Source organism: Pagrus major, chromosome 20 (assembly GCF_040436345.1).
Source record: "Pagrus major chromosome 20, Pma_NU_1.0".
NCBI classification, from domain to species: Eukaryota; Metazoa; Chordata; class Actinopteri; order Spariformes; family Sparidae; genus Pagrus; species Pagrus major.
In genome coordinates, this window is record NC_133234.1 from 11,001,480 (window position 1) to 11,029,350 (window position 27,871).

The window sequence follows — 27,871 nt, forward strand, 5'->3', positions numbered from 1 at the left end:
AATGTTTTACAGTAAATGCCAACATGTGACATTTTCACTCAGCCAATATGTAATACAGCTCAATATGTCATCATTTAGGTTGTATAAAAACAGCATTTCACATGTGAAAGCTAACATGTGGCCCATTCAGGTGTGAGTTTATCATGAACTCAGTGGCAAAGTACATTTACTCAGGTACAGGGCTTAAAGGATAAGTTCACCCAAAAATGAAAATTCTTTCAATATCTACTCACCCTCATGCCGACTGGAAGCCGGGTGAAGTTTTGTAGTCCACAAAACACTTCTGGCAAACAGTGTTGCAGCATTCTCCTAAACAACTGCAGCAGATGGGGACTTTTTAATATGTCTTCATTCAGGTTGTATAAATGTGTTTGTTTTTTTCTTTAACATTTTCAAACAAGTCCCCATCTACTTCAGTTATTCAGGAGAACGCTGTTTTGCTGTGATGCTCCAGAAAAGTTTTGTGGGCTACAAAACTTCACCCGACTGTCCATCGGCATGGGGCTGAGTCATTGATGAGAGAATTCCTGTTTTTGGGTGAACTTATCCTTTAAGTGAACAATATTTCCATATTATAATGCATGATACTTCTCTGTACTTCAGTAATTGACAGCTACAGTCAATTTATTTACAGATTATTTAACAATATTTTCATACAAAACATGGAAGACGTTGCAAAGAAGATTATATTGTGAAATTGAATTGAATGCGACTCAACACCAGTAAATAAAGTTATTAAAACTGGCTCCATCTCGATCAGCTGCAACATTTGAATGCTGCTTTTCATGTTTTATTATTATTATTATTATTATTATTATTATAACATTATAATAATAATCTTACGTCACAATATAACATGGCAGTAGGGCAATTCTGCATAATGAGTACTTTTAAAGGAAATACTCACATATTTTTACTTGGAATGAAAGACTTTACTTCAATAAAGGACCTGAATATACATACTTCCATACTTCACAGTACTGTCCAGACATTTGTGTCACAGCTCCCCCTCTGGGCCAATCAGGGCTTCTTTTGTTAAATACCAAAAATGTGTCATGCCTTCAACAGCTGTTTGTTTTTTTTATAACTTACATGCAGAATCACACGATCTCATAACTTTTTATTACATCACACGCTTCAATTTGCATAGCAGCTCTCGTGACGTCACGCCCCTCCTCCGCCCTCCTCATCATCAGCCCCTCTCCCTCTCTCTCTCCCTCTCTCTCTCTCTCTCTCTCTCTCAGTCAGTGCGCGAGCCGCCGGCTGCTGAGCGTCTCCCTCACCACACGCGCGGAGTGAGCGAGGGTGCAGACACAAGGAGCAGGAGCGTCTGCGGGGATTTATTATCATCCGGAGCGATTGAACACCTGGATTTACGATTGCTGCGTGTTTTTGTTGTTTATCTTTTTATTTTTTATTTGACTTTCTGGGCTTGAGAAACAACCTGCCACCATGTCTGGGGCTCCAGAGGATGTGAGCAAGCTTACTGAAAGCACATACAAGGTGAGTGAAAGGAGATCATTGATGGATAATTGATAGGTGTTGATGGTTTATAGGCGGACTATCAGCTTTGTTATAGTTTTACCTTAAATCACAGAGATTACAAAAGTTACATTGTAAGACAGAGTTTGACCCCTTACGTGACTCACACTCACACAGCAGCCGAAACTTTCTACTGTTGTTTACAAGGGCAAAGCATTCTTGTGCTGTAATTACAGCCTGCAAAGTCCAACAACAACAACAACAACAACAAAAGCCACATCAGGCACACACCCTAACATTTAATAACTCCAGGGATGAATAAATCAAAGCAAACCACAGAGAAGTCTGTCTGACAAGTGAGTGATGAGCGAGAAGAAGCTTTCTATCATCACTCAACCTGTCAAATGATTTGATCAATAGTCATTTGATCACTGGATTAGTCTTGTTCAGTGAGAGTAGGTTAATCTAATCACGTTGGCACCTCTGCCTCTCTCCTGTGATAAGCAGCTGAGAGTGTGTTGAAGTCTACAAGACAAAGTTTAGAGGTTGGAAGGTTGTTTTTTGGTTTAAGTTTAAACTTTTATAGTAGAATTAGGGTTAAATATTACTTTATCAATTGGAAATCCTCCCAGGTTTAGTAATATAAACACTGTGTGTGTGTGTGTGTGTGTGTGTGTGTGTGTGTGTGTGTGTGTGTGTGTGTGTGTGTGTGTGTGTTGTGACAGAGAGAGGGAGAGAGAGAGTCAAACCTGTAGTTTACAGTGTGTCACAGTTTCAGCTGGGAGGGAGATGAGAAAAAAAAAGAAAGCAAGGAACCTGTTTCCCTCTCTCTCTCTCTCTCTCCTCTGCTCTGCTCCTTTCTTCATGTAAAGTCATACCTGCCCCTTCATTGTTCTATTGAGGGTGTGCCAGGGGAATAGAGACTGGGAGTTGAACAGCACTTGATTGTTGAGGCATTTCAATAGAGAGAGACAGAGAGAGAGAGAGAGAGAGAGAGAGAGAGAGAGAGAAGGGGGGCTGGGGTTTGGGAGGGGAGAGTTGGGGATGAGGTTCGTGCTGCAAATAGCAGTGTGGGACTTTGCTCTTTTGACGGGAATTGTAAAAGCACACGTGAGGGGTCAGGTTAAAGATTGAAGGTTTTATTGTTCTCACATGGTGGTATTTATAGAGCAAAAGCACAAACACTTGCACTTGTTTTCATGGATTTCTCTTCTCCACCCACTCCCGTAAAAAATAGCCCTATGAGTTGCGTTATGCTCGCCAAGCCCTTTTTCAAAAAATAAAGAAATCAGAGATGTTTGTGAGTAAGCGAAAGAGAAAGTGGCAGTACAAAAAAATTGTGAAACTTGCTGATTTTACTTCACAACCCGTTAATCTCTGCTGTTTGTTTCAGATTGTGATGGATCAGCTCAACCCAGGCCTGAGGAACCTGGTCAACCTGGGGAAGAGCTATGAGAAATCAGTCACAGGTCAGTGACATTCAGTGTCAACAGTATCTCCACCAATCAGAGAGTTTGGTTTAAAATGATCCAGTTGGTGACCTGATGATGTTTGTCTGTCTCCCCACGCAGTGATGACTCTTGCTGGAAAGGCCTATTTTGATGCAGTGTCAAAGGTTGGAGAGAACGCTATCGTGTCTCCGGTCTCCAGAGAGCTTGGTGAGTTTCAAGCGAGTCCAGGTTACATCCAACGCCTGCAGTGATATACAGTAACTCTCAAGGGGGTCTGCTGGATATCCATGTTTGAATGTCTCTGTGGGGATGCTAGGGCTCGAAAAATATTTAGATTTATTCACTTTATAGTCGAGAGTTAGATGAAAAGATTGATACCACACTCATATTTGTACGGTGAATATGAAGCTAGAGCTAGCAGCAGGTTAGCCTAACTTATCATAAAGAGTGGGAACTGGGGGAAGCAGCTAGCCTGGCTCACTCCAAAGGTATCAAAACCAACCTATCACCCCCTCGATAGCTCACTAATTAACATGTAGCTAATTCGTTTATTCTCTTCAAAACCCAAAATGTAAAAATGAGCCATTAGTTGTGGCCACGCTCCAGGTTTTATGTCAACGCCCTCGGATAGACCCACAGATCTATACCAACCACATCCCTTGTTCTTTGCTTACCAGTATTTGCACACTTAGGTACATAATGATATATATGGAATTATGAAAATGATACACTTAATTTAACAGAAACATGATCCTTTCCTCAAGTTACCGAAGTATTTTATTAACTGATTAGTTGTGGTGCTTAAACCTAACCCAAGTGATCTTTTCCTAAACCTAACCAAGGAGCAATGGTGCCTAAACTGAACCTAAGTTATATTTTCCAAGTAGTTTTTGGGGCTAAACTTTAACAAAACTTAACCGAACTGCAACCATTTCTTATACATCATTTATGTAATGTATGTCAGAGTCGTTAGCACCTTTCTTATCTTGTTGTCAGGTACCGTGTTGCCAGCAACAGATAAACCTCGTAAAAATGCCAATTTGTCATATTACGAGTATTTTATGAGTCAAGCAAACACTATACATTTTTAATTAGTGATGATTAAAGGGACAGTTACATAGACTTTGCCTTGGAGAGCCAGGGGAGCCTCAGTTTCTAGTCTTTATGCTAAGATAAGCTAACCACCTGCTAGCTGCAGCCTTATAGGCATCTTACACATACAAGCGTCATATTGATCTTGATCTTCTCATCTAGAAAGTGAATACCGGTGAGTGCATTTCCCACAAACGTCGAACTGACTCTTTGAAGTCACTAAGAAATGATAAAAGTGACGTTCTCGCTTACAACACCGCACTTGTTTCACACAAACACACATGAAATCGTCTCTGCACAATCGTCTAAGCACCTTTTCTATGCAGCTTCATCACGGTGACATATTTCGCCTCCATACATCCATGATCCCAAATGCAAGTCAATTATGCAAACATCTGGAAATAACGTTGATTGAACCCTCACGGCACAATAGCGGCAGAAATTCATTATTGCCTGCTGTCTACCTCTCGCTCTGATTGAAGTGCTTCCTCTCTATCCCTTCTCTGAGGCTGCCATCAAGTTTGTACAGGTTGTTTTTCATCCATGGTGTGACTCATCTCCAATTATTGTGTTAGTGGTAAAATTTGGAGCTGACCCACTTTGTCCATTGGTCCTAATTTTGTGCTATTATGATTAATCAAGCTGTTTTTGTATTCTGCTGCGTCACTCCTGCAGGGTTATAAATTGGCTTCATGTACGCTCGGGTTGATGTGACACGCAGGGAATCAGAGTAGAGCAGAAAAATAACTGTCATTTGGTCTTCTAAGGGAAAATTGTGACCACAGTGGATGCTGCTTCCATTTACATCATTGTACGTGTCTTTGCAAAATTGCTGTGGACTTTCCCTTCTTTGGCATTTGCATGACTTCAAATCATAAACAAAATTTGGTGACTTGTCAGTTCAGGTGAAGCGACTTTCACAAAGCTGTCACTGTGCGAATGACACACGATCAGGTTTGCCTGTCACGTTCGGACAAAGTGTCAGTAAATGTATAAGGAAGTTAGCAAGATGCCAACGCAGCAAGGCCAAACGTTAGAGCAGCGTCGGTGTCTGAAGATGAAACCATGAAGAAAACATTTCATCGTGCCTTTTCTTGTCCATTCTTCTGAAAACTCAGTAACATTAAGAATAAACTCAGCTTGGCTTGATGTCTGGCAGAGAGTCTGCAATGAAACATTTACTGTGATTGAAGAAAATGTCCGTCCTCCACTGTGATGCAGAGTTGATCGAGTTTGTCAGGCCGCACCTCAGCTAACAATACTTCATTGCTTCATTAAGTAATATGTTTACCTCACGCGGCCGGTCGTTGACATTTTGCCTGCATACCAGAAACAGCGAGGTGGAAAGTTAGCAGGTTTAACATCCATTAGTGCATTTCTAAGTGAAACCTTTCTGCCTTAAAGCTGCAGAAGAAATTTTAATCAGAGGAGAAAGATCTTCACTGACTAATCAAACTAAATAAACAAACTCTCTTCTTCTTCTTCATGACTGAATAATTTGAATAAACAAACTATAAGCCTCAACCTTATTTTCCTCTGAGAACAGCGTGTTTACTCAGTTATGGAAAACATAAAACACACAAAACATATGTCATTAAATGTGAACTGGCACATTTTAGGAAAAGAATCAAAAGTGTATTTTTATAGGGATTGACCTTTTGTTGTGACCCCGATCATAAGAATCCATCCTTACATTACAATGGCTCCTGGTATAAAGGCACATGTGGTGTTTCTTGACTTTCCCGGAATAGGCGACGACAAGACGGTGTGAATTCTTTCACACGTTGCAGGAGGATGGCAGCAAACACACTGAACAAACAGACAGACAGAGAAGACTGTCTTCCCACCGCTGATCCTCCTCATCCCCCCTGTTCCTCCATCTGCCTCACCAATCCCCCCGCCAGTCTGTTTCTGGAGGCCTGGATCAAACTTGTGTAGAAATGAGGGACCGTTTACTTCTGTGTTTTATAACTAAACACGAGACGTAAGACAGAGTTAAACAATGGTGGATGTGTCAGAACCTGAAGACATTACGACAGTACAGCTGTCTTTCTTGCTTCCGCATGACTGCTTTTACAGGATTCACTGTTGCTCATTATTGCCTCAAGTGAATCTTATCACTCTCTCCATCGCTGACAGTAGGATGCTTGATTGAAGAGAGTCAAATAATTCAGTATAATTTGCTTTAAACTGCATTGCTGTCGAGAAGGACAGACAAAATACATTAACATGTTGTTATGACGAGCTCTCAAACTGCGGACAGTAGAGATGGGTTGTGTTGTTTTTTTCCTCCCTCTGTGAATGGTGCGGTGTAAAAAGCACTTGCGTCACAGTGGTTGGCAGGTATTTGCAGAAAGTTACCTGAGGCTTTTTACTTCATACTGCACTGCTCCGTTTAACTATAACCACAGTTTGTCCACATTTTTCTCTTACATAGTGATGGTATAATCGAAGTGAAAGTATAAGAGAAGTCACACTTGAGTAAAATGAGTAAACATGTTCGCTTCCTCTTAAAAAAGTTACTTTAAACTTCTAAAGTAGTTAAAAGTCGGCCTCTTATTAACCCTCAGATGAGATTTTGTCCCATGTCACACTTCAACTAATCATCTAGTCCCAAGTTTTCCGTCCGTGGTCGTTTAATGGGCTGTTAACGCTAACTAGTTGCAAAAATGTACCTTTGTGTTTCTAGGCTATGAGATAGCATTGTCTTCCTACAACTTATAAAATTAAATCTGTAAGCAATAAAACACACCTTCATTCAATAAACGTAGGGGTTTTGCCACTTTACTAGACGTCGGGCTGCTAACGTTCGCTAACGTAAGAAAGATAAACAGTACACAATACATTCAGGGATTTTACGGTTCTGGTGCTAGGTGGCTAATGTAAGCTAACATAAGAAAGAGACAGAATACACAATACATCCAAGGGTTTTATGTTTTTACTTGGACTGGTGTAGCTAATGTTGGCTAACATAACTTAAAAAAGTAAATAACAGACAATAGATTCAGGGATTTTAGGCATTAGGCTACTTGCTCTGGTCGGTTAGCACCAGCAGCAAGGTGGCTAATGTAAGCTAACATAAGAAGGACGGGCAACATATTCAGGGGTTTTACATATTTACTCGGACTGGTATCAGCAGTAGTTAATGGAGGCTAATAATAGGTAATGTAAAACAGGTATTGCTGTGTAACTGATGTTACTGAGCTTGACTTCTTCTCTAATTTGCTCCATTTGCCACAGTGTCATTTAGCATCATTTTCTCCAAAAGTAGGTTAGCCTAAAACAACAGGAGTAGACCAAAACAGTTTGTTGTTTTCTGCTTTACCACCCATTCTCGTCGCTGTTCCCTGCCATTGCAGTGCAGCTGGCATGCAATATATCACTGTGTATATTTAAAAGTCACAGTTATCAGTGGGTGTACAATTAGAAACTTCCTGTGCATTAGCGCATGACCGGACTCTGCAGGGAGTTGCCACTCCGCTCTGAAAAGCAGCAGGTAGTGAGGGACTGAAAACGCTACAGCAGAAAGAATAGCAGCATCCCCACCCCTTCCACCTTTTCTCTGCGCCGTTTGCCACGCTTCAGTCAAAATTGTTTTTTTGAAATATTGAAGCAGTCAGCATGACAGAAATGGTAATCTCCCCAGAACGGGCAGACTGCTGAGTGTTTCCTGCCGATAGCTTCTGAAACAGGTTTTGACTTTTGAGAGGAGCCGCTTCTCTGAAGGGTTGTTGATGTTATGTCTGTGACATTTCAAACATCTGGCTCAGAGCTATTAAATGGGATTACTCTCAAGACTCAACACACGGTATTGCCTGTATAATCAATACGTGGCGGGCAGTTTAACTGTAATCACAGACATCATCAGGGAACTAAATGGTTCCCGAAAGTCAGAAGATGCTCCTCCCTTCATTTTTCTGCCTGTGTCTTAGGCCCCCAAAAACTTATGTGTAGTTAACTTCCTTTATTTGAGAGAGAATGATGAAGACTCACTATTATGTCTCCCTAATGAATGCTGTTTATATCTTGACCAATTAAGAACGGGCCTACGGGGCGGCCCGGTAGCTCCGCCAGTAGAGCCTGCGCCCCGTGTACAGAGGCCCTGTCCTCTCCGCAGCGGCCCAGCGCCATAGCCTGACCTGCGGCCCTTTGCTGCGTGTCGTCCCCCCCCCCATCCCATTTCCTGTCATGTCTCCTGTCCTATGAATGAAGCCAAAAGGCCAAAAACATACTTATAAAAAAAAAGAGTAGGCCTATGTCTCCTTGTTTAGATCTTCGATCGTGGTCTCATCGTGGTCTCAAAATGTCATTCTCAGTATTTGAGACGTTGCATGTGACATTTCAGTGCTCGTGGAAGGCTGATCAGAGTAATGACGTGCAATAGGCCCCAAAGTTTAATTCGAAATACGCTGCAAATGCACTCGTTCACTTTCTTGCCAAGAATTAAATGACTCTACCGCTCTCATGTCTGTTTGTTCAATTTTAAGCCAAGAGACATTAGCACAAGTTAGGCTAGCTGCGCCTGCCTGCTTCCTGTTATATGCCATGATAAGCCAACGGCCTCCTGACTCCAAACAAACGCCTGGAGCAAAGTGGTATCAATCTCCTTATCTCACTTTTGGCAAGAAACTGAGTAGACTAATTATTTTTCCAAAATTTCGAAAACAATCACTTTAAACCCTGTAAGTGGCATCTGCTGTATGACTCATGGTGAATATGAGGGAGTAATTTCTGAGGAAATTAGAAGAAACCACCTCCTATCAATGTGTCTGGACCGTAAAATATCAGTAACAATAACACAGATTGTGTTTTTTACAAACCAGGCACAGATTGAAAGCAAGCAAACAAGGAAGAATGAAGGTTGTTTCAAAGGGTTCACTCATTGTTCAGTCAGTTATGACTCCTCTCGTCACACTCCACAGCTCTCTAATGATCCCAGACCTCAAACACCCTCGTCCTGCGTCCACCGTTAAACTCAAGGCTCTCAGGTACATTGGGAGTTTCATCCATGGGACCTCTAAAGAGACCAGAGACTCACTTACCGCTCTTAAACCCCGTCACACTTCAGTCCATTCACAAAAATACCCCATGATTCTTCTTCGACCGCTCCGTTGGCGTCTGAGGTAGTTTATTAAGGATTTCAACCAGTATTTAGTGTCTATAAAAACTGAAAAACACCTCACATAATGAACATATGAACCACACGTGCTGTTTTTATTGTTATTTGAGTTTTGCCTTCAGCTTTTTGGATTTTATGAATCAAGATTTATTGTTAATGCCCGGGGCTACAGTTTGTTTTATTTGCTCTAGTAATGAATGATGTTGTGTGCTGTGTGTGATGGCAGGTCATCGCTTTGTGTTAAGGAAACTGTCACAGCTATTGATCTGCAGCAAGCACAGTAGACATGCTGAATGACAGTAGACACTCAAAACACTGACCAGTAATAAATTGGTACAAAACCCAAAAAGGTCACACTTTATATTCATTATTATGAGAAACTGATGATCAATATTCAAGGTGGCATGTGTGATTGGTAATAATGACTGCAGAGGATTGTCCAATTTGCTCTGTAAGTTGTTTGTGTGTGAGTTTAGTGTAAGCAAGGGAAATGAAATGATCAGTTGATCTACAGAAAAATCGTCAGCACTGGATATTGATTCATCATTAAGGGCATTTTTAACACAAAAGTTATCTTGCTTACACTGTTGTTAGCCTGTTGGGGAAGCTAACACTGATGTTAGCCTGTTGGAGGAGCTACAGTTAGCCTGTTAGCTTTGAATTTCTTGCACCATGTATTAATGGGTATAGTGTATATTCTCCTCTCCACCAACATAGTTAATGCCTCGAAATCATCAAAGCTAGAATTGAACGCCCGCTTCTCTGTCGATCATAATAAGCCAGCCATTCCATCATATCACACGGTCTTCCAACAGCAGATAAACTCGGCCAGTTTATCAAAAGACTCTCTCTGTTTATTGAGCTGAGATTTTGATAATATCATGATTTATGCTGTGATTGTTGGTTGTGGTGGCTTGTTTATACAAGTTGTGCACAAGTGTGCTAAGTCCCAAGAGTTTTTTGGACGTAGTTGGTTCGATTCAAGAAGATTTCTATTTGAAGTCTTTATGATGGTGGTGATATTCCCACGAGATGAAAGGACATTTATTCACCCCACAATGGAGGACAGAAACGTGACAAAGATCTGACTTCTTTTCGAGCGACCTGTGTCACAATGAACACTCTGTTCTGCGCTCCCGAGGAGGTTAAACCACAGTCGCCTCTCCACGTCTTTCTGTCACAGTGGATTCTGCATTAATCACAGTGACATCAGTATGATAACAGGAAGGGAGTAGCTCATCTATGGTAACCTCCAAGCAGCATTTCTCCCCACCTGCACTGGAATGCGTATCATTTAGATACCATTCGATCCTGAGTCACACAGGAGGCGGCCTCATTCCATTACACACACTGCTTGGGCAAGCCGAATGATGCATGTCAGCGATAAAACCTTGCTACAAGGCGATGACCAATGACTGCGGCGGAGTTCAACTCAGGTGTCGCTTGCACAATAGAGGGAAGTTTGTCTGTAAAGTGGCGAAATGAAGGTGAGCCAGAGAAAAGGTGCTAACAGGTGAGTTGCCACTGCTTGCCCTGACAACGTCATCTCATACAGTTTCCTTATCAAACACCAGTAGGCACTGGTTTTGTTGGTGCAGGGCACTCCCAGCTCATAAATGGCATCACCTGTTGAGAATGTCAAAGGCGTTTCTGTGTGTCCTGTCAGCAGTCTTGTAAATCAGGCATTTGATGCAGATGTTGGAAAGAGGGCATACAATCTAACTCATCAAAAGAAATGTAACACTGTTGTTAGCCAGTTGGAGCTCAGGCTACCAAGCTACATGTGTTGTAAAGAAGTCATTGTCAAAGTTCATGTTATCTGCATATTATTCACTTTCCACTATGATAAAGTTGAGCACGGCATAATGAAGTGGAGGAGAGAAGAAGCAAAGTGTTCATCATGAATCATAAGTCATATGAGTGAATCATAGATACTTAAAATTCTCTCAAGAGAGAGAGCAAATCGCCAGCAACAGACGGAGATGTGAGATGAGACAAACAGGAAAACAGTCGCTATGCTGTTGTTGTTCTTTTGAGGGGATGAACCTGAACAGCGGTCCACTTCAGCCCAGCGGTTCCACAGTTTTTTATTCACACTTTAGCTCGAGAGAATCCATTTTTACCTTTACTTTTACACCTCAGCCCTCACACCTTCTTTCCTCAGAGAGAAAGCCAAGAAGCATCACATCTTCTTTACAACATTGTACTCTGTCCCTCTCAACACCCTCTTCAGATTCACGAGTCACTGTACAGATTATATATACACCAACCTGTGATAACTTTCTGTAGCATTTAGCCTCCCTCAGGCAGACTTTCACACCTTGTTAACCCCAAAGGTGAAACCTGCAGGTGTACAACGGCCTCTTTGAACCCCCCCTCCCGGCCTTTTCTCAGCCTCCCCCTTCCAGCCCAGCGCACGCTGTTGTTGGGGCTGTACAAACAGCCCCTGAGCCCCAGCGCCACCCCTCCCCGTCCAAGCACAAAGGCAGCATTTACCAGTACGTTCTGGTGACCTTCAGAGGGCAATGTTGTTGTAGCTGGACGCTGCCCGCTGGATCACCGAAGTACAGCTCTGTATCAGCGGGTCATTACGTTTGTTTGCTCTGCGCGGAGGCGTGCGGGGAGGAATGTCAGGTGTTGGGTCAAATGTGTATGCGTGGTGAGGTGGCTGACACGAGCAACTCTCTAGAGATGTTCACTTAAAAATCACAAGGTGAACCCAACACCTGTGCTTTCTTAACAGTCCTCTGAAGGTGTTGAAACTCTTGCAGGTTGTTGCTCTTTTCCCCAGTGACACAATCACATGTCCAGATATGAGGTCCCATACTGTTTTTACAGGTTTCACCAGAACAGCGTGTCCTATAGTAAACCTTGAGTCTAGATTTCACCCCATTGTGACAGAGGTAGCACTATAAACTGCTTAGCTACGATTGTCCACTTCTGTTTACAGTATTGACTCACTGCCATTGTCTCGTGTCATACGCTGCTCTATCTATGCTGTAGCCCGTCTGTGAATGAATGGAGACTGTTCTATATCTGACCGCACAATACCAGAACGTTTCATAGAGATTACTTATTGACAGCTGTTCAAATATTGAATGGAGATAAGTCATCTGAAAAATATGGGCTGTAAAGATGTATGCGAGGCTTAATGAAAATGAGGCTAACGCCTATACAGGAAATTTGGAAAAGTGTTTATTTTCTGATGATATATCCTGACTCTGCATCTCGTTGTTTTTTCCTTTTGGATGTTCAGTTTCTCGTTTCCAAACGGTCTTTGTCACCGATTTTCCTTAAATTAATAGTTCAGCATTGTTTTTTAAAGAAAGCTTATTCCTTTTCTTGCCAGGAGTTAGATAAGAGGATTAATACCACTGTTGGCTCATGTGTTTATGCTTAATGTGAAGCGACCACCAGCAGACACTTAGCTTAGCTTAGCATGAAGACTGGAAACAGAGAAAACAGCTAGCATGGCGCCGTCCAAAGGAAACAAAACTATCAGCACCCGTAAAGCGCACTAATTAACACTATTGTTATCTTTCAAAAACTGTATTGTTATAACTCCTCCGAAAATAAATGGATTATATTCAAAGGTGTAATTTATAATGACCAGAATCTGAAAGTAGCTCCAAAACCATAGGGGACAGCAACTGCTAACTGCTGCTCACTATACGCTTTGTAGCTATTGTATCGTACGTAGTTAGCAAGTAGCTCAGTTGGCGTATGTCTCCAAGCTGAAACTACGGGGGGGCCGTCAGACGCATCTTGAGGGACAAAGTGGTATTGGACAGGGCTAGCTGGTTAGCATGCTAACAATAAACACCTTTACAACACAGTACATAGATGTCTTTAATATAACGTCAACACTGTTGTCCCCTCACAAGTTTCTCTTTCTTTGTAATAATCTCCGAATTCTACTTAAAGTTGTTCCTGATGTCTTCCTAGGTGTGGTTCTGATGGAGATCGCAGAGGCCCACAGAAAGGTCCACAATGAACTGGAAGAGAATGTGAGTAGCCTCAAAATACATGTGGTAATATCCTTTATTTTACTGCCAACAGCTTCTACTGTGTACTAAGTTTGATGGTGTTGCACAATATGATGGGAAAACACACTGGATGTGATAAACCATTTATGTTAGCTAGGAAGTTGTTGAATGCTAATGTTAGCTAACGGGCTATCAAATATGTTGTTTTACCTTGAAATGTGGCCCGATGTCCCTCCAGATTTTCATTATCCAGCATCTTTTCAGTTGTTGATTGATTGGGGAGATGTGAAATAGAAATAATTTGTCAGATTTTCTAGACTTTCGTACTTTATGAAAAAAGCCCCATCAAGCATTGAAATGTCACCTGTTGAACATGTGGAGGTGAAAGATGATAATTCCTAGAAGTACCCTGTGGCCATTAACATCCTTGCCTTGACATATGAGACGGCGATTCTTCTATTTGCTACACTTTCTCTTCTGGACAGATAACCTCTGCAACCTTTTAAGCTCATTCTTTTCATTTTAGAGAGTTTGAAATAGTTGTAACAAAAGGTGAAAGAAAGTTTGACGCGAGTGAAAAAAGTATCAGTGTCATTCCCGACCCTGCTGCCTGGGGATGAAATGCTTCGGATACCTGTGTTCGGTGTTCAGAAGTAAAATGAAGCATTTAAATACGGCAACGACTGAAACACAACACTCGGTCTGATGTGAGAAGTTTGAGAACCGAGTACAATCTCTCTCCTGGACTCAATTTAATTACGCTTTGAGTGGGGAAAGTTGTTAATCTTTAACCTTAACAGGCTGATAAGACATCCCTGGTCGGTGGGATATTATCCTCTCAGAAACCCATTATCATGCATTCCAGCGGGTCACTCCACGCTTATCGTAGCGTTACTCAACTGTACATTGCGTTTCGAACAGTGCGCATGCAGCATGATGGATGGTGCAATGAGTTTGAGCTGTGTGTGTGTTTTCTCTCTTGTTCTGCAGTTCAAGAGGTTCCACAGAGACGTTGTTGTCGAGCTGGAGAAGAAGACAGACATGGATGTTAAATACATGAATGTAAGTGCGTCCATCAGTGCTACCAGACAGTAAGATACATATAGATTAGGTTTGAAATTCAGACTCTCAAAACTGGTTCTTAAGTTCAGTGCATAACGTGCCACGTTCAATTTGGGATGGCAAATTCATAATATAATTTCTCCCATCAGTTTGTAAGGCTATGTAAGTACTGACATTACTTTCAAATAAAGATTCTCTTCCATGTGGGGGGAGGTTATATTATATTAAAGGTGCAATATGTAAGATTTTTAGTTTCAAACAATCTAAAATGAACTACAGTTATCAACAGAATGTGAAGAAATTACAGTTTTGACATGATGTTTTGTGTTGAAGAGATATCTACTAAAGTTAGCATGCTAACCAGCTAGCCCTAGGCCTGAAAACCTCTGGTAGTCCTGCTAGCTGTGCGACTAACTGAGCTAACAAGCTAACAGTGGCTACAGTCATGGATGTCTAAAAATAATGCAGTGAGCAGCAGTTAGCAGCAGTTAGCAGTAACTCTGGTGAAATGCTGCCCCTGTTTATTGGGAGTATGAATTCAAGGTGACCAATTCTTACATATTACACCTTTAAAGGTTGTTTCATACATTTGTATGATTGAATTTGTGCTCTTTCAAACACAGAGTAATGATTCATTACGATTCATTTATTTCCCGGGCACAAAAGGGAGAATAAATAACAGCAAAAGCAAGGAGTATCTGCCCAGAATTTCACAGTTGGCGTCTCCAGTGAACGGATGTTTATTTCAGCTTCAGCTTCTGTGCGTCTAAGGAACACTAGATTAATAGAAACTTTGTCAGTTCATCTCTTCACTCCTGTCTCTCGTGCCTCTCCTGTCAAACATCTGCAGGCCACCTTCAAGCGCTATCAGTCCGAGCACAAGCTGAAGCAGGACTCCCTGGAGCGCTCAAAGACAGAGCTGAAGAAGCTCAGGAGAAAAAGCCAGGGGAAGCACTCATCCAAGTACGAGATCAAAGAGAACGAGGTGAGACCGAAACCGATACCCCAACCTTTCCTTCCCTTCTTACTGCGCGTGCACTCGCAGAATACTTTGTATTACTTCGCAAGCAGCGGTGCTGTTACATGCTTACGCTCTGATGCACATGAGGAGAATATGACAAGTGTGCAATTTATGTATGTGGCCAAGATAGTTTTCAAGATAATCACATACCAGTGCAAAGGGGAAAGAAGGAGGTGTGCTGCACGTGGTTTTCATGTAAGAAGAAGATGCTTCATAGGACTGAAAGTCCAGGTTCTACTTTAGTATTATGTAATGGTATGACATCATCGATGACACAAAATAACTCTTTTGGGTCGGACAGGCGATAAAAACCATCAAAGGTGCCACCACACCCGCGTCTGTCTGTAGTTTCTCTGTTTTTACACTCACTAGACTTGGCTCACTGCGCTCGGCGACAGACTGAAGATTGTGTTTTTATTGAAGGCGCACACACCTAAATTTGCACAGCGATATGCATGAATGCACACACACACACACACAGTTTCAGATATAGAGACATCCAGGTTGTAAGGAGCGCAGCAAGTGGGATTAATCTTTACCAAACATCAAGGCTTCATTCCCAGAAACCAATAGTTTGTCATAAAAAGTCAGAGTTAAACAAATTGATAAACAAAATGTTATTTCCTTTCTAACTATTCTTTTATTATCTGAGGACTGACGGTTTGACGGCGCACTAAATATGTTTTGTATCCCAAAAATAGAGCCGGTCGGGCTGCAACACAGAGGGAAATCAAATTCCCCGAAATTGAGACCTTGCTTAAAATCCGTTTAGGTCTTACACTCGTCTGCCCACAGAGGACGTGATTGAAGTGTTCAGGTTACTAACAGCAGTAAATCAGCTTTGCATTCACATGGAAAAAACAGCCGTGTGGACTCATAAAACTTTATCTGTTGCATCTCAAAAGCAGTGAGATGACAGGCAGAGCTAAAACAAGTGCACACAGACATGGCTCTGAAGTTAAAACAGTCAGTATCGACATCGCCTTGCTTGAGTAGGTTTGTTTTGTGACCCTGACTATGTTGGTTGAAGTGTGTTGGGTACCGCTGTCCGCTCCCAACATCAGTCTTAACATCTGGACTGCGATTTGCTTTTGATCGATGTGTTGAGATGAAGGAGGGACCGCAAAGCCTGAGTAGCAACTTCCTGTCTGACTTTATTTAATCTATCAACCATTTTATGGCCCCGCTGTCGATGATGGACGGTGTGTACGCCTGGTTTGTTTCGAGGGAACAAAGCCTTTAATTGAGAAGTCCAGATTGTAGGTTGTAAAAGAGTCGTTAGGATGCACACTTTGTCTGATTTTCTCTGCTGCTTAAGTCTGAGTCAGTCTCTGGTTTGTCCTCGCATTTGAGTGGTACCTTTTAGTAAGTCGTCTTATCCGGGTGGAGCTTAATAGCCCGAGCCTGGCTCTCAGTCTGAGCTGAGACTGGGCCACTCCTCTCTGTAAATAATGGGCTCGGTCCTCTCGGCCTGTTCTCACCTCCTCTCCCTGAGAGTCTCTGACCATTGTTGCTGTGAAAATGGGAAATGAAGAGCCTTGATTTGGCGTCTGATGGGCTATGATAGAGAGAGACAGAGAAAATGAGACCAGACAGTAGAGGAGGGTCGTCAACAGAGCCCTTAGAGACAGCTGCTTTACCGTCACCATGACAACCCCGGGAAAATGGGAGAGATAGAGGGGAGTCGGTGTCGAATAATAGGATGGAGGGGTGGGCTAAGAAGTCATTTTCTAAGAGTTAGATATGTCAAATTCAGTCGGCCATCTGCTGTGTTTGAATGGCAGAGCGGTTCTCAGCCTGTCTGTAGGGAGGGTGGGTCCACCAGTCCATCAGCTGGTCTCGCACCACACTGAGATCGATCCACCGACCACAGGAGCCGCGAATAAAACTCGCCACTAAGTGCAGAGACTTCGATTACAAAGCTAATTAGTGCCTCTGAACATAAGAATTAAGTTGTGGACACTGAGTTACAGAGAGAGAGAGACCAAGAGCCAGTTTCAGGTCAGAGCACATCTGTACGCCACAATCAGGCTCGTGAAAAGGCCCTTACAAAGGTTTTGATCATTATCAGTGCAAATGTGATTCAAAAAACAGTTTGCAAAATAACCAAGATCCACCAGACTAGAAATAACTAAAAACAATTATTAAATTAATAAAATGAAATTAAAGGTGCATTATGTCACTGATTTTCCTCTGAGAACAGCTTGTTTATTCAGTTATGGAAAAAATAAAGATTCATTAGTTTGTATCATTACCTCATTAATATTGTAAATATTTAAATTCTTAGTTTGAATTTTTAAATTATATTTTTATGTATTTTATTAATTCTCATTTCATTTAATTGTATTCCATCTTTCTTTATATTTTATTATTTATTTATTGGTATATTTTGTTCTATTATTTACTAATTATAATTTTTTGTAATGATGTTTTTTTATTTTTTTATTAATTAAATGTATTTATTTCGGGCCAGTTTTGGTGATCCTGATGAAGTGCTAAGCAGAACAGCCTGTTCTGGGTTTTGCACTTCGTGGTCACTTGTGTAAAATCTTCTCCATAAAATATAATGAAATATATTTTAATTTCTCTCATGAAACCTGACTCATTATAAATCCTGTGTCCTGACCTCACTGCCGTCCTCTGACCCTGTCTGCAGTATGTGGAGACCATCTCGTCGCGCCAGATGGACATGCAGAAGTTCATCGCTGACGGCTGCAGAGAGGCCTTACTGGAGGAGAAGAGGCGCTTCTGTTTCCTGGCGGACAAACACTGCATGTTCTCCTATCAAATTAGCAGCTTCCACGAGAAAGTAAGCCTGGACCGAAAGCTAATCCTGCACATTCAGACACCTCCGCATACAGCCTGTTTAACACCCGTTCTCTTTCTTCCTCCCTGTGTTTTCAGGCCAAAGAGATGCTGGCCATGAAGCTCCCCAGCTGGCAGGAAAAGTGCAGCGACATCACGAAGGTGCCGGACACGGTGATGACCATGATAGAGGAGCTGTCCACCACTCCAGAACAATCACCGCTGGTTGAACGCTACAACAGGGTGAGTATTAGCTCAGTGTGCGTGGACTATACTGATTTGGGTTATACCATGAACAACACTGGCATCATTTCGAGCTTTATTCATCACTAACTTTGATACTCATCTTACTGTCAGATAAAAGCTGTGAATAAAAGTGTTAGAAATAGTGAAAAGGAGTCCCTGGAGTGTTTATCCTGTCTTGTTGCTTGTAGTTTATCTTGCAAAGGTGCTGATATCTGATCGAAGCTGCCGTGTGTAAAGTGGCTGGTTATCGTTATGTGGCTGTCAGCCAGGGGAAACCCTGCTTGTGCTATTGTTGTGTTGTTTAAAGTCCACTGAGGGCCTTTAGGCGTTGGCTATTTATTGCTGTGTGGGAGGAGGACAATAAGCTTCAATTACAGTAATGACTGCTTCCCTTAAACCTGGTCGTTCAGACAAAAACTTGTTGTCATTTTATTATTAGCGACTCATATTTTGGCTGATCATGTTCTTCTTCATCTCCTCAGAACAACGTGGAGCCTCCTCCAGCACCGGCACTAAAGGCACAGATCAGCCCGCTAGCCAACATGTTCAACCCAGAGCCCAGATCTCCACTCACCTCCTCTTCAGACCACAACTCAGGTACAGATGGCAGAAGTCAGTTAAAGGTGCAATATGTCACAACGTCTATGTTGAGGAGATATTTACTGAAGTTAGCATGCTAACCAGCTAGCCCCTTTTGCTGTCCTGGTCCAGTGCTCCTGAGCTAGCGGTGTAAGGACCAACACTTCCCTGGCGCTCCAAGCTTACCGTTCAGATTGCTAGCCACTTGCTAGCTACCGGTAGCAGCAACTAGCGGTTACTGTGGTGATATGCTGCCTCCTATTTGTTTTGAGTATAAACTCAACAGGTGGCCAGTTCTTACATATTGCACCTTTAACCTCAGTTTGAAGTTTTGGTGGATGACTGATATTGTCACATTTCTAATCTTTGCTTTTTTAAAAAAAAATCCTCCTGTCTCCAGACCAGGGCAGCATCGGAGAGGGCAATCTGTCCCGCTCTACATCCCAGTCGTCTGGCCTCAGCATGGGCAGGAAGCTCCGGGTCATGACCATCTTCCCCCACACGGCGGGCAACAACAGCACACTCCTCAGCTTCGACCACGGTGACATCATCAGCCTGCTCATCCAAGAAGAGAAGGACGGCTGGCTGTACGGAGAGCTGGAAAGGACACAGCAGTAAGTTTTGAAATATTTTTATATTCAGGGATGCGTTGATGGCGTCATGATGCCTCAGCTCTGTTTATCTCACCTGTCTATTTTTCTGGTTTTAAAGTCTGGTGTTTCTGAACTTTTCTTTTTGTCAGCGAATCTCACGAAAAGATCAAAACCCACGATATATTTATAATATATAATATAAACTTATGACAGTGTTAAACTCTAACCTTACGGGATGGATAAGATATGTAAGCGTTTCACGTAGCCTATTATTCTCATTGTGAAATCGCTCCTTAGCATTGTCAATCTAAACACAACCTTTGGCACACCCTCGAGAGGAAATGTGCTTTCGTTACAACAAATATGCAGCAAGCGTTATTCACATAGCTCAGTTTAGCAGTACTAGTTTCTGCTTTGTGTTTGTGAATATTTTGCTGCGCCAATACATCATGCCTCGAAACGAAGAGTATGTCAGGTATGCTCGACACGACAGTCGTAAAGCTCGATCTCTCTCTCTCCCTCCCTCTCTTTCTCTCTCTCGCCCTTAGCTCTGTCCTGTAAAGTTTCATGACTGCATCTTACATGATTGTGATGTGAGCTATCACGCTGACAAAATCTGTCCACAAACAGAAAAGATTATCACCTGGCAAAGTACTCAAAGTCGCTTCTGTGGTAGATCCGGACAGATTTGTCAAAAGTAGAAACATTCTTTAGTCAAGTTAAAGTACAGATACTAAGTACAGGCTCTGAAATGTTCAATGCCTTTTATTTTGATCTCAACCTCACACCTGTAAAGTTTCGTGGCTGTACCTCGCCATTTGTGACGCTATCAGACTGACAAAAAATGTTCACAGACAAGGGTCGCAACAGTTTAAGATATTCACGGTACGATAATCATCTCAGAAATTATAACAGCATGATAAACATTTTTATCAGTCGCAGTTACCCTTAACAGAATGAAAACAAGGATTTCATTTCATGGTTAAACAAATGCTTAACTATAATTTCTAAATAATAATATGTCCTGACAGACATGAACCTGGAAATATAATTTTTTTAAGAACACTAATATGGTAAAATTCAATACCGTAGATCAGCAAATGTACATTGTATGATAATCTTCAATTTTCATACCAGGGTATACGTAGAAAACAGTTTATCACTGCAACCCTACCATAGACAGACAGACAGCTGGTAAAGATCCAGGTGCACACACACAAACAAGAAACATCTGCTCTTTTATATTTCACTCAACAAATGCGTCATTTTTTCTCCACGTTACCTGTAGACAGGAGAGACGGGGAAAAATGATCCCTGCTTAATATTCTCTTCACTCCCTGTCGGCTCTGTGTGTCTTCTTTGCTCAAATTATCAGGTTGGAGAAGTTTATGTACAACATGTCATGTAGCTACAGCGGCACTCTGAGTTGCTTGTATAATTACAGTCATCTTCAGCTCCTCGCTCGATCAATTAGGACTCATAATGCAGGCGAAAGGATTACAGGGTGCTTACAGAGCTCGTGTCGAATTATTTTTTTTATTCCCACTTTGAAGCAATTTTAACGAAAGCCTTATCTCTGTGTGTGTGTGTGTGTGTGTGTGTGTGTGTGCGTGCGTGTGTCATTAAGTGGTCTTTTAAATTGAAGTGGTTTTAATGCAGTCAGCGGCGGTTTGTCAAGAAGAGAGGATAAATCACATTACATTCTGTTTCTAGGCAACAAATCCAGTGCATTGGACTGATAAGCCATCTTTTTCTCGAGCCGTGACTTGGAGACAACTTCTGAGTCTTAAGTGAACGAAATCCATCTGTCTGTCATGTTTTCTATGTCTGGTATTTGTATCTGACTCAAGTGTGTTGTTTGTAGCCGTGATTCATAACGATTTAAACTCTTCAACCCCAAAAGTCAGTGTCAGTTTTCCTGCTTTGGATCTTTTAAAGGACTAATTATTGAGGTTAAGCAACTTAACATAGGGTATTTCATCATTTTAGACATTTTTTAGACATTATTATATAATAATGTGACCCACCGAGGCTAAAAAATGCTGCTGTACACAATCTGATAGATTTATTATTTGGGTTACCTGAATATAAAACATGGAGTCTACTGTAAATGCTCAGGACAGAGATCAAGTGTTCAAAGGTTGTGCCAGATTCTACCAGTTTCCCCTTGTTTCCAGTCTTTGTGCTAAGCTAAGCTAAGCTAACAGCGGCTAGCAGCAGCCTTATGTATACCACACATACTTAAGAGTGTTATCAATCGTGTCATCTAACTCTGTGCAAGACATGTGAAGCATCCTGCTCTTTTATGAGTAAGATTGTATATCTAAAATTGTTTCCTAATGCTAAGGTGTGTTTGTCTCTCTTAATAGACGGGGCTGGTTTCCCTCATCTTACTGCAGACCTTTTACTGAGTCAGTGATATCAAATAGGTAAGACAAAATAACAACATTATGGGAAGAGTATCAATAATTTGTTTTACGGCTGATGTTTGGGTGCTGAACCTTTATGTCACATGTCTTAGCAGCAATCTGGGCACGCCGGTGCGTAGACTGAGCTTGGCCAGTCTGCCTGAGCCAGAGGACGAAGAGGGGCCGGTGCTGCTGCCACCACCAGACTACAGCGACGACTCCAGCCCAGTGGTCCGCTCAATGCTCTCGCCACACAACACAGTCAGTATTCATGAGCATTCGTAGAAGCATGCACTCACCAAATGTTACCTGTTGTTACCTGTTTCAGTACAAAGTCATCACTGGTGGAGATGGTTTCAATGTGCTGTGTACAGTTTAATGATGTAATGTTGCAGGAATTCTAGTTGTTGAATTTCCTAGTTGTGCCAAAAAGTTCCTTAAAAACTAATCTTAACACGGCTTTAATATCAGGGTTTGGACAAGTAACATACTGACGTACTGTTGTTTTAAACAAACACCCTTTAGTACTTCTTTATTAATGATTGATTGTTGGTGTTTGTGACTAAAAGAAGCTGTTGGTTTGTTGTAAGGATTACATAAAAACTACTAAACGGATTTCCTCGAAACATGGATGGGGGATAAATCTCGGCCCGGAATAGTCCCCATTAACTTTTGGTGCAGATCCGGAAAATTAGATGGATTCAGCATTTTTTTCTCACTCTTTAACATCGCGAGATAAGCTGCTAGTTGCTAATACAAATCTATGCTAATGCTATGAAGATGAAGAAGAAAAATAAGTATCTGTAAGTAAGTAATTGTCTGCTATGCTGTCACATGCTGTCTGCTATGCTAGCTAGCTAGCTGCGTTGAAGGTTACTAGCTACATCTTTGCCTCAGATGTCAGTTTCTGACCAGACAAGCACAGTCAGCAGTCAAATCCAACTAGATAAACACAGGGTAGTTTAAGTCCTCTTCTTTGACAGCTATGATGTGCCTTCAGGCAAGGCACTTAAAGCTGCATGTTTGACTGTCCTTTTACCAGACAGCTGCCATGTTAAAATGTCTATGAAGTGGGTCGTTCTAGAAAGGTACACGTTTCCTCATTGAATATCCTTATTGCCTAAGTCATTACCGACTCCACAGTCAAACCACATATAAAAATGCCATCACACGTCAAGCTTCCAGCCTGACTAATCCTGTCTTATCAAAATCTCCTAACTGCGTAGTCATTGCCTCCACACCCTTTATACGGAGCAGTGCCAGAAACACACCTTAATTCCTCTAACCAGTTTGAGGAAGTGTACTATATTTATTCATGCAGCTATTTCGCAAAACAATTTGTGAGCCTTAAGGTTGTTATGTTTACACTCTCATGGAGCCTTCTTGAAATTTTGCCACCAATACAGACTTAAGTACTGTGTCAAGACGAAGAGAGTTGTTGGCTCAAAATCTTTCAAAAGACGATGTGAAAAATGCTCCCAGCCAGGTTTTGTGCAGGAGTGGAGCTAGAGGAGGAGGAGAGAGTCACAGAGGGAGATGTAAAGGACAAGAGGGTACACACATTTTCATTCTGTGCCAGCTGATTGAGAATGAACGGTCCGGCCAGCAGGACAAGCCCGGGCAGGCACACTTCTTTCTCCCTCATCATCACCTCTTCACCACCGCCCTGTCTGTACTCAGTGTCCTTTGTATCTGCTGCCTCAGGGTTTTACCATGAAATAAACCACAGACAGGGATACACCCTCCCAACAGGAGGAACCCCAGCAGTGCTTTTCACTTTCACTTCTTCTCACATATATTCTTTTTAGAAACTTAGCCCAGCATGGACAAAGCTTTAATAATCCCACTATTATAGGTAGTTATAAGTAATACGTCCTCCTGCCTTTGGCAATTTGTTCAGATGTCACTGCTGACTGTGCGCTTTAGGTTTGTTATTGTGACTATGGGCCGAAGGTGGACCGTGTCACTGTTATTCCCTGAGTTGAGCCTTTCAGGCAGCATTAAAGTCCTTTTTCCTCTAGAGGACGTTGAGTTGCCTCGAGTACTGTAGATACGTGACTTTCCGCCTGCCCCTTGGATCATCTATCTTTATCTTCTTTTCTTTTCTTTTAAACATCAACGTGAGAGGAGGTGCTTCCTGAAAGGTTCAGTTCTGGGAATAAGTCTCCCACTTGTTGACTCATGTGTGGTCACTTGTGAATGTTGTCTGCTCTCTAATGGAAGAGCAGGGTAATGCAATGACTGTTAATGTAATAAAATCAGTAGTTTTCCTCCCTTTATCAGCCCTTGTTGTGCACACTGCGTAAATAACTGATAAAATCTTGGATTAAACACGTATTCTCACCTGATCTAAAATGAAAACAACACCCTAATCTTCACTCATGTGTTAACAATAGTTCCTCTGATATTTTTATCGCCTGCTGTAGCATTACCATAAACTTTCTTTACATCATTTTATAAACAAAAATGTTCTGTAGTCGCCCTCAGGGTACATCGCTCAGGTATTTATGTTCCTCCACTTTATCGTCCCCATGCTCACTTGGCTCTGTGGAGGAGATAAGATTATCGTCATCCTCAGGTGAGAGAAAAGGAGGAGTGTGTCTCCCGCCCGCCTTTCTAGATTGTCTAGATTCCAGACTCGGTGAGGTCTGAGGTTTTAGCTGAAGTACGTGTCAAACCTCCACTGTGCTGATTAGTAAGGTGGGAGGAGGGGGGGCGACTGTTGATGAGAAATCTTATCAAACCAGTTGGGCAACACTGACTTTCTTCACAGCTGGAGGCAGGGTGTGGATTTGTGGTGACTGTGGTGGTGTGTGTTGAATGTTGTGTGTTATTTCTGGATCTTTAAGGGTCTTTTCTTCTGTGTTTTTTCTTCAGGTTTCTTTAGTCAATGGGACTGCAAAGGCTCCCTTTCTAGGGTGAGTGACCTAACACACTAACAATAACTCACAGGTTTTCACTGCGTTCTGTCAATGATTGAAGGTTGTTTGATAATCAGCAGATGATTTTAAACATGTAATACCATGATAGTGATTTTCTTCCATTTTCTCCCTGCAGAGGAGGGAATCCTTTTGCGACGGTCAAGCTGAGACCGACTGTCACGAATGACAGATCGGCGCCAGTCATCTAACGCCGAGGAGGAGGGTTTTCACCGCTGTCATGCCTTCAGGGGAATCATGCAACATGTGACCCCTGCGACACACTGAATATCGCCCCAACCTGACATCTCACCAGCCTGCATGCTAGTCTCTCTCAGTACCAGTCCGCTCTATCAAAGGGATCCATTGTTTCTTGGCGTGTTTAACTGTGCCAGTGTGTGTTTTACATTAGCCACAACAGGGAAACGTTGCATAGTCATTACACGGAGAAGCAGGAAATCTGAAAAGTTTTGCTGTCCAAAGAAAATGTTTTGTGTTTGAGTCGGTGTTAAAGTAATAAGTCATCCCCAAAATGAAAAGTTAGAGTTTGTCTTATCACTGAAAGTTGTTATCAAATTGTCACATACTACTGTGTTTCCAGTGGCTGCTTCACAATAAAAGCCACCACGTTTCAACAGCTGAGCACTTTAAATTTGAAGCAGTGAAGCAGTGGCTTAATACAGATAACACATAACTTAAAGGTGCATACGTGTCAAATTCATACTCAAAACAAATTGGGGGCAGCATATCACCAGAGTAACCGCTAACTGCTGCTAACAAGAGTTTCCATTAGCTAGTAAACTCAGTTAGTCGTGCATCTGTGGTCCAGACCGGGACTTTGGAGCACCTGAGGAGTGTTGGAGTTTACTAGCACAGGAGCTTTCGACCGGGACGGGCTGGGGCTAGCTGGTTAGCATGCTAACTTATTCCAGTTTCCACGTTCCCACTAATACTAGTTTCTCCTGATGCTAACAGTGAGATAAAAACCTGAATCTTCATTTTGGGGTGAACTGTTCCTTTAAGATTGCTCAGACACTTTTCAGGCCCGTCTGTGCTGCAGCCAGTGCAGCGTTTGAACACAGAATGAAGAGCTCCAGATGTAAACAATAGTGACCTGATGCTGACGGGAAAAGCCCAGCACCCAGGCTGTCTTCCTGACTTGCTAAAAAAACAATATATCGTCATTTCTATTTTTATTAATCATTCGTGTCTTTGTTTTTTTAAGAGGCATTGTGATATACGAAGGTTGTGAGAATGAAGGGAGAGTGACGTGTTGGGGAAAAAAGGGTTTGTCATTCGAGTGAAGGCACAACAGTATGTTTAAAATGAGAAGGCTATTTATATACAGTACGTTTGTATGAGATATTTAAATAAAATACATATACAGGAGTCCATTCTGTGAAGGTGCCCCTATGAATACAGTAGCCACTGTGCTCATGATCCCACGCTGATTTTGATTTGACTGCTGGTATGTATTGTAAATGGACAAAATGACCTTTTGATGAAGGGAATATTTTTCGCTCCTCATGGTTTCCCTGTTGTTTAATGTAGATTCTGTGTACGACGCACAGTTTATATGCAAATTAAAAATGTACCGTTACTGGTGAACACTTGCATTGTATGAGTAAAGTGGGTCATTGTTTGAAATCGACAAAGTATTAACTGTTTTGTGAGGAAAATGACTTTTTCTGCCATATTTTGCTTTAAAGAATGTAAATGTATGATGAGGACCTGATTGATGAAGCAGTGTATTGATCCTCAGAGACCCACTGATGTCAAGTGTGAAGCCATCACACTGACATAGGTAGTGCCTCATGCTTTCCTCAGAGTAGCTTGCCACTGTGTTGACCAATGTAGTCTTTTTTTTCTCAATAAAAAAGGTAAAGTAAAAGTGTGTATGATAAATGTTCTGTGTGTTGTCAGTTTATCCCTCTCAGGCTTATGTAGCTGGTTGTTTTATGTTTTATGTGTGTGTCCTCAGTATGTTGGGGTCAAAACTCGATGGTCAGAGTCCCTTAAACTATAAAGTAAAGTTTACCTTCTGCAATAAAACGGACAGTTACACATTATGACTTCTTAAAGATCCACAAGGTCTTTTAACATTTTAAAGGGGTATAATATTTTAGGAGGTTAGGCCTTTTAGTGTTTATAGAGTATAAAAGCAGCCTTTTATATGCTGCAAAATGTATATGAATGCTATAAACACTATAGTAGATGAGACATTGTTGCTTTAGTTACCTTCTGTATGTGGTTCCATTTTGTAATCCAGCAGTAATAACTGTAATCCCATAATATCATCTGCATTTGTGGACAATTAAGGAATAAGTGTGTCACAAATTCTGCAATTATCAAAGACTGTAACTGTAATAACTCTCTACGATTAGCACAACATCCATCTATTGTGAACCACAGTAACACGTTATAATATCCACCATTAACAAAAGATACATTCATAGTTAATTAAACTTTAGTTAATGGTTAACAATCAATTAAATGTTTTATGAACCATTTATTAAGCAATTATAAAGGTTTATAAACTTCAGTTGCAGCTTTGTAATGGCCATCCAAATGAAGTTTATAGATGAGCTACACATTATTCATTAACCATTTACAAAGTATTGTAAACATCAGTTGCAACTTTACAATAAACAATAGTTTATAAAGCATTTTATTGTTTGGTAACAGTGAAATTACTATAAACTAAAGTTTAATCAACTGTAAATATACCATTTATTGATCAAAATAGCAAAAGATTAAAACTCATACTGTTCTGAAACATAATCGTCTGTATATAGGCTATTTTTGCTATTTCAGAGGCCACGTGTTTTCATGTTTAATTTCTACTATGTTTGATTATTCTGAATATAAAGGCTGCCCTTTAGCAGAGTGAACACTAGCCTGATAGGTCATAGCCCAAAATGAAAGAAGTGTCCAGTGTAGCTACGTGATTACAAGTCTTTTCAGAGAAAGGCCTGGCAATTAGAAAGAGGAAGAGATGCCAGGGCAGATAGAAAGACAGATACTGAGACAGACAAGAAACATCTTCTTGTCTATCTCAGTATCTGAGAGGAGTGAACAGCTTCTCTTCCGGGTGTACATTACGACCTGA

General features: G+C 41.5%; 1 protein-coding gene across 2 annotated transcripts; it reads left to right on the forward strand.

Annotated features, from left to right (window-relative positions):
- The first annotated feature begins 1,281 nt into the window (after window positions 1-1,281).
- baiap2l1a (BAR/IMD domain containing adaptor protein 2 like 1a) lies at window positions 1,282-26,667 on the forward strand. 2 transcript variants are annotated; one of them, XM_073489491.1, is made up of 14 exons: window positions 1,282-1,503; window positions 2,876-2,951; window positions 3,054-3,140; window positions 13,090-13,151; window positions 14,121-14,192; window positions 15,043-15,177; window positions 17,870-18,022; window positions 18,118-18,261; window positions 18,747-18,861; window positions 19,244-19,457; window positions 21,806-21,865; window positions 21,958-22,105; window positions 24,722-24,762; window positions 24,902-26,667. In XM_073489491.1, exons 1-14 carry the CDS (start codon window positions 1,453-1,455, stop codon window positions 24,972-24,974), a joined length of 1,431 nt encoding a protein of 476 aa, XP_073345592.1. In that variant the 5' UTR covers window positions 1,282-1,452; the 3' UTR covers window positions 24,975-26,667. The 2 variants fall into 2 exon arrangements, with proteins under 2 accessions (XP_073345592.1, XP_073345593.1); XM_073489492.1 differs by having other exon boundaries at window positions 1,352-1,503; window positions 21,961-22,105; window positions 24,902-25,062.
- Window positions 26,668-27,871: the final 1,204 nt, after the last annotated feature.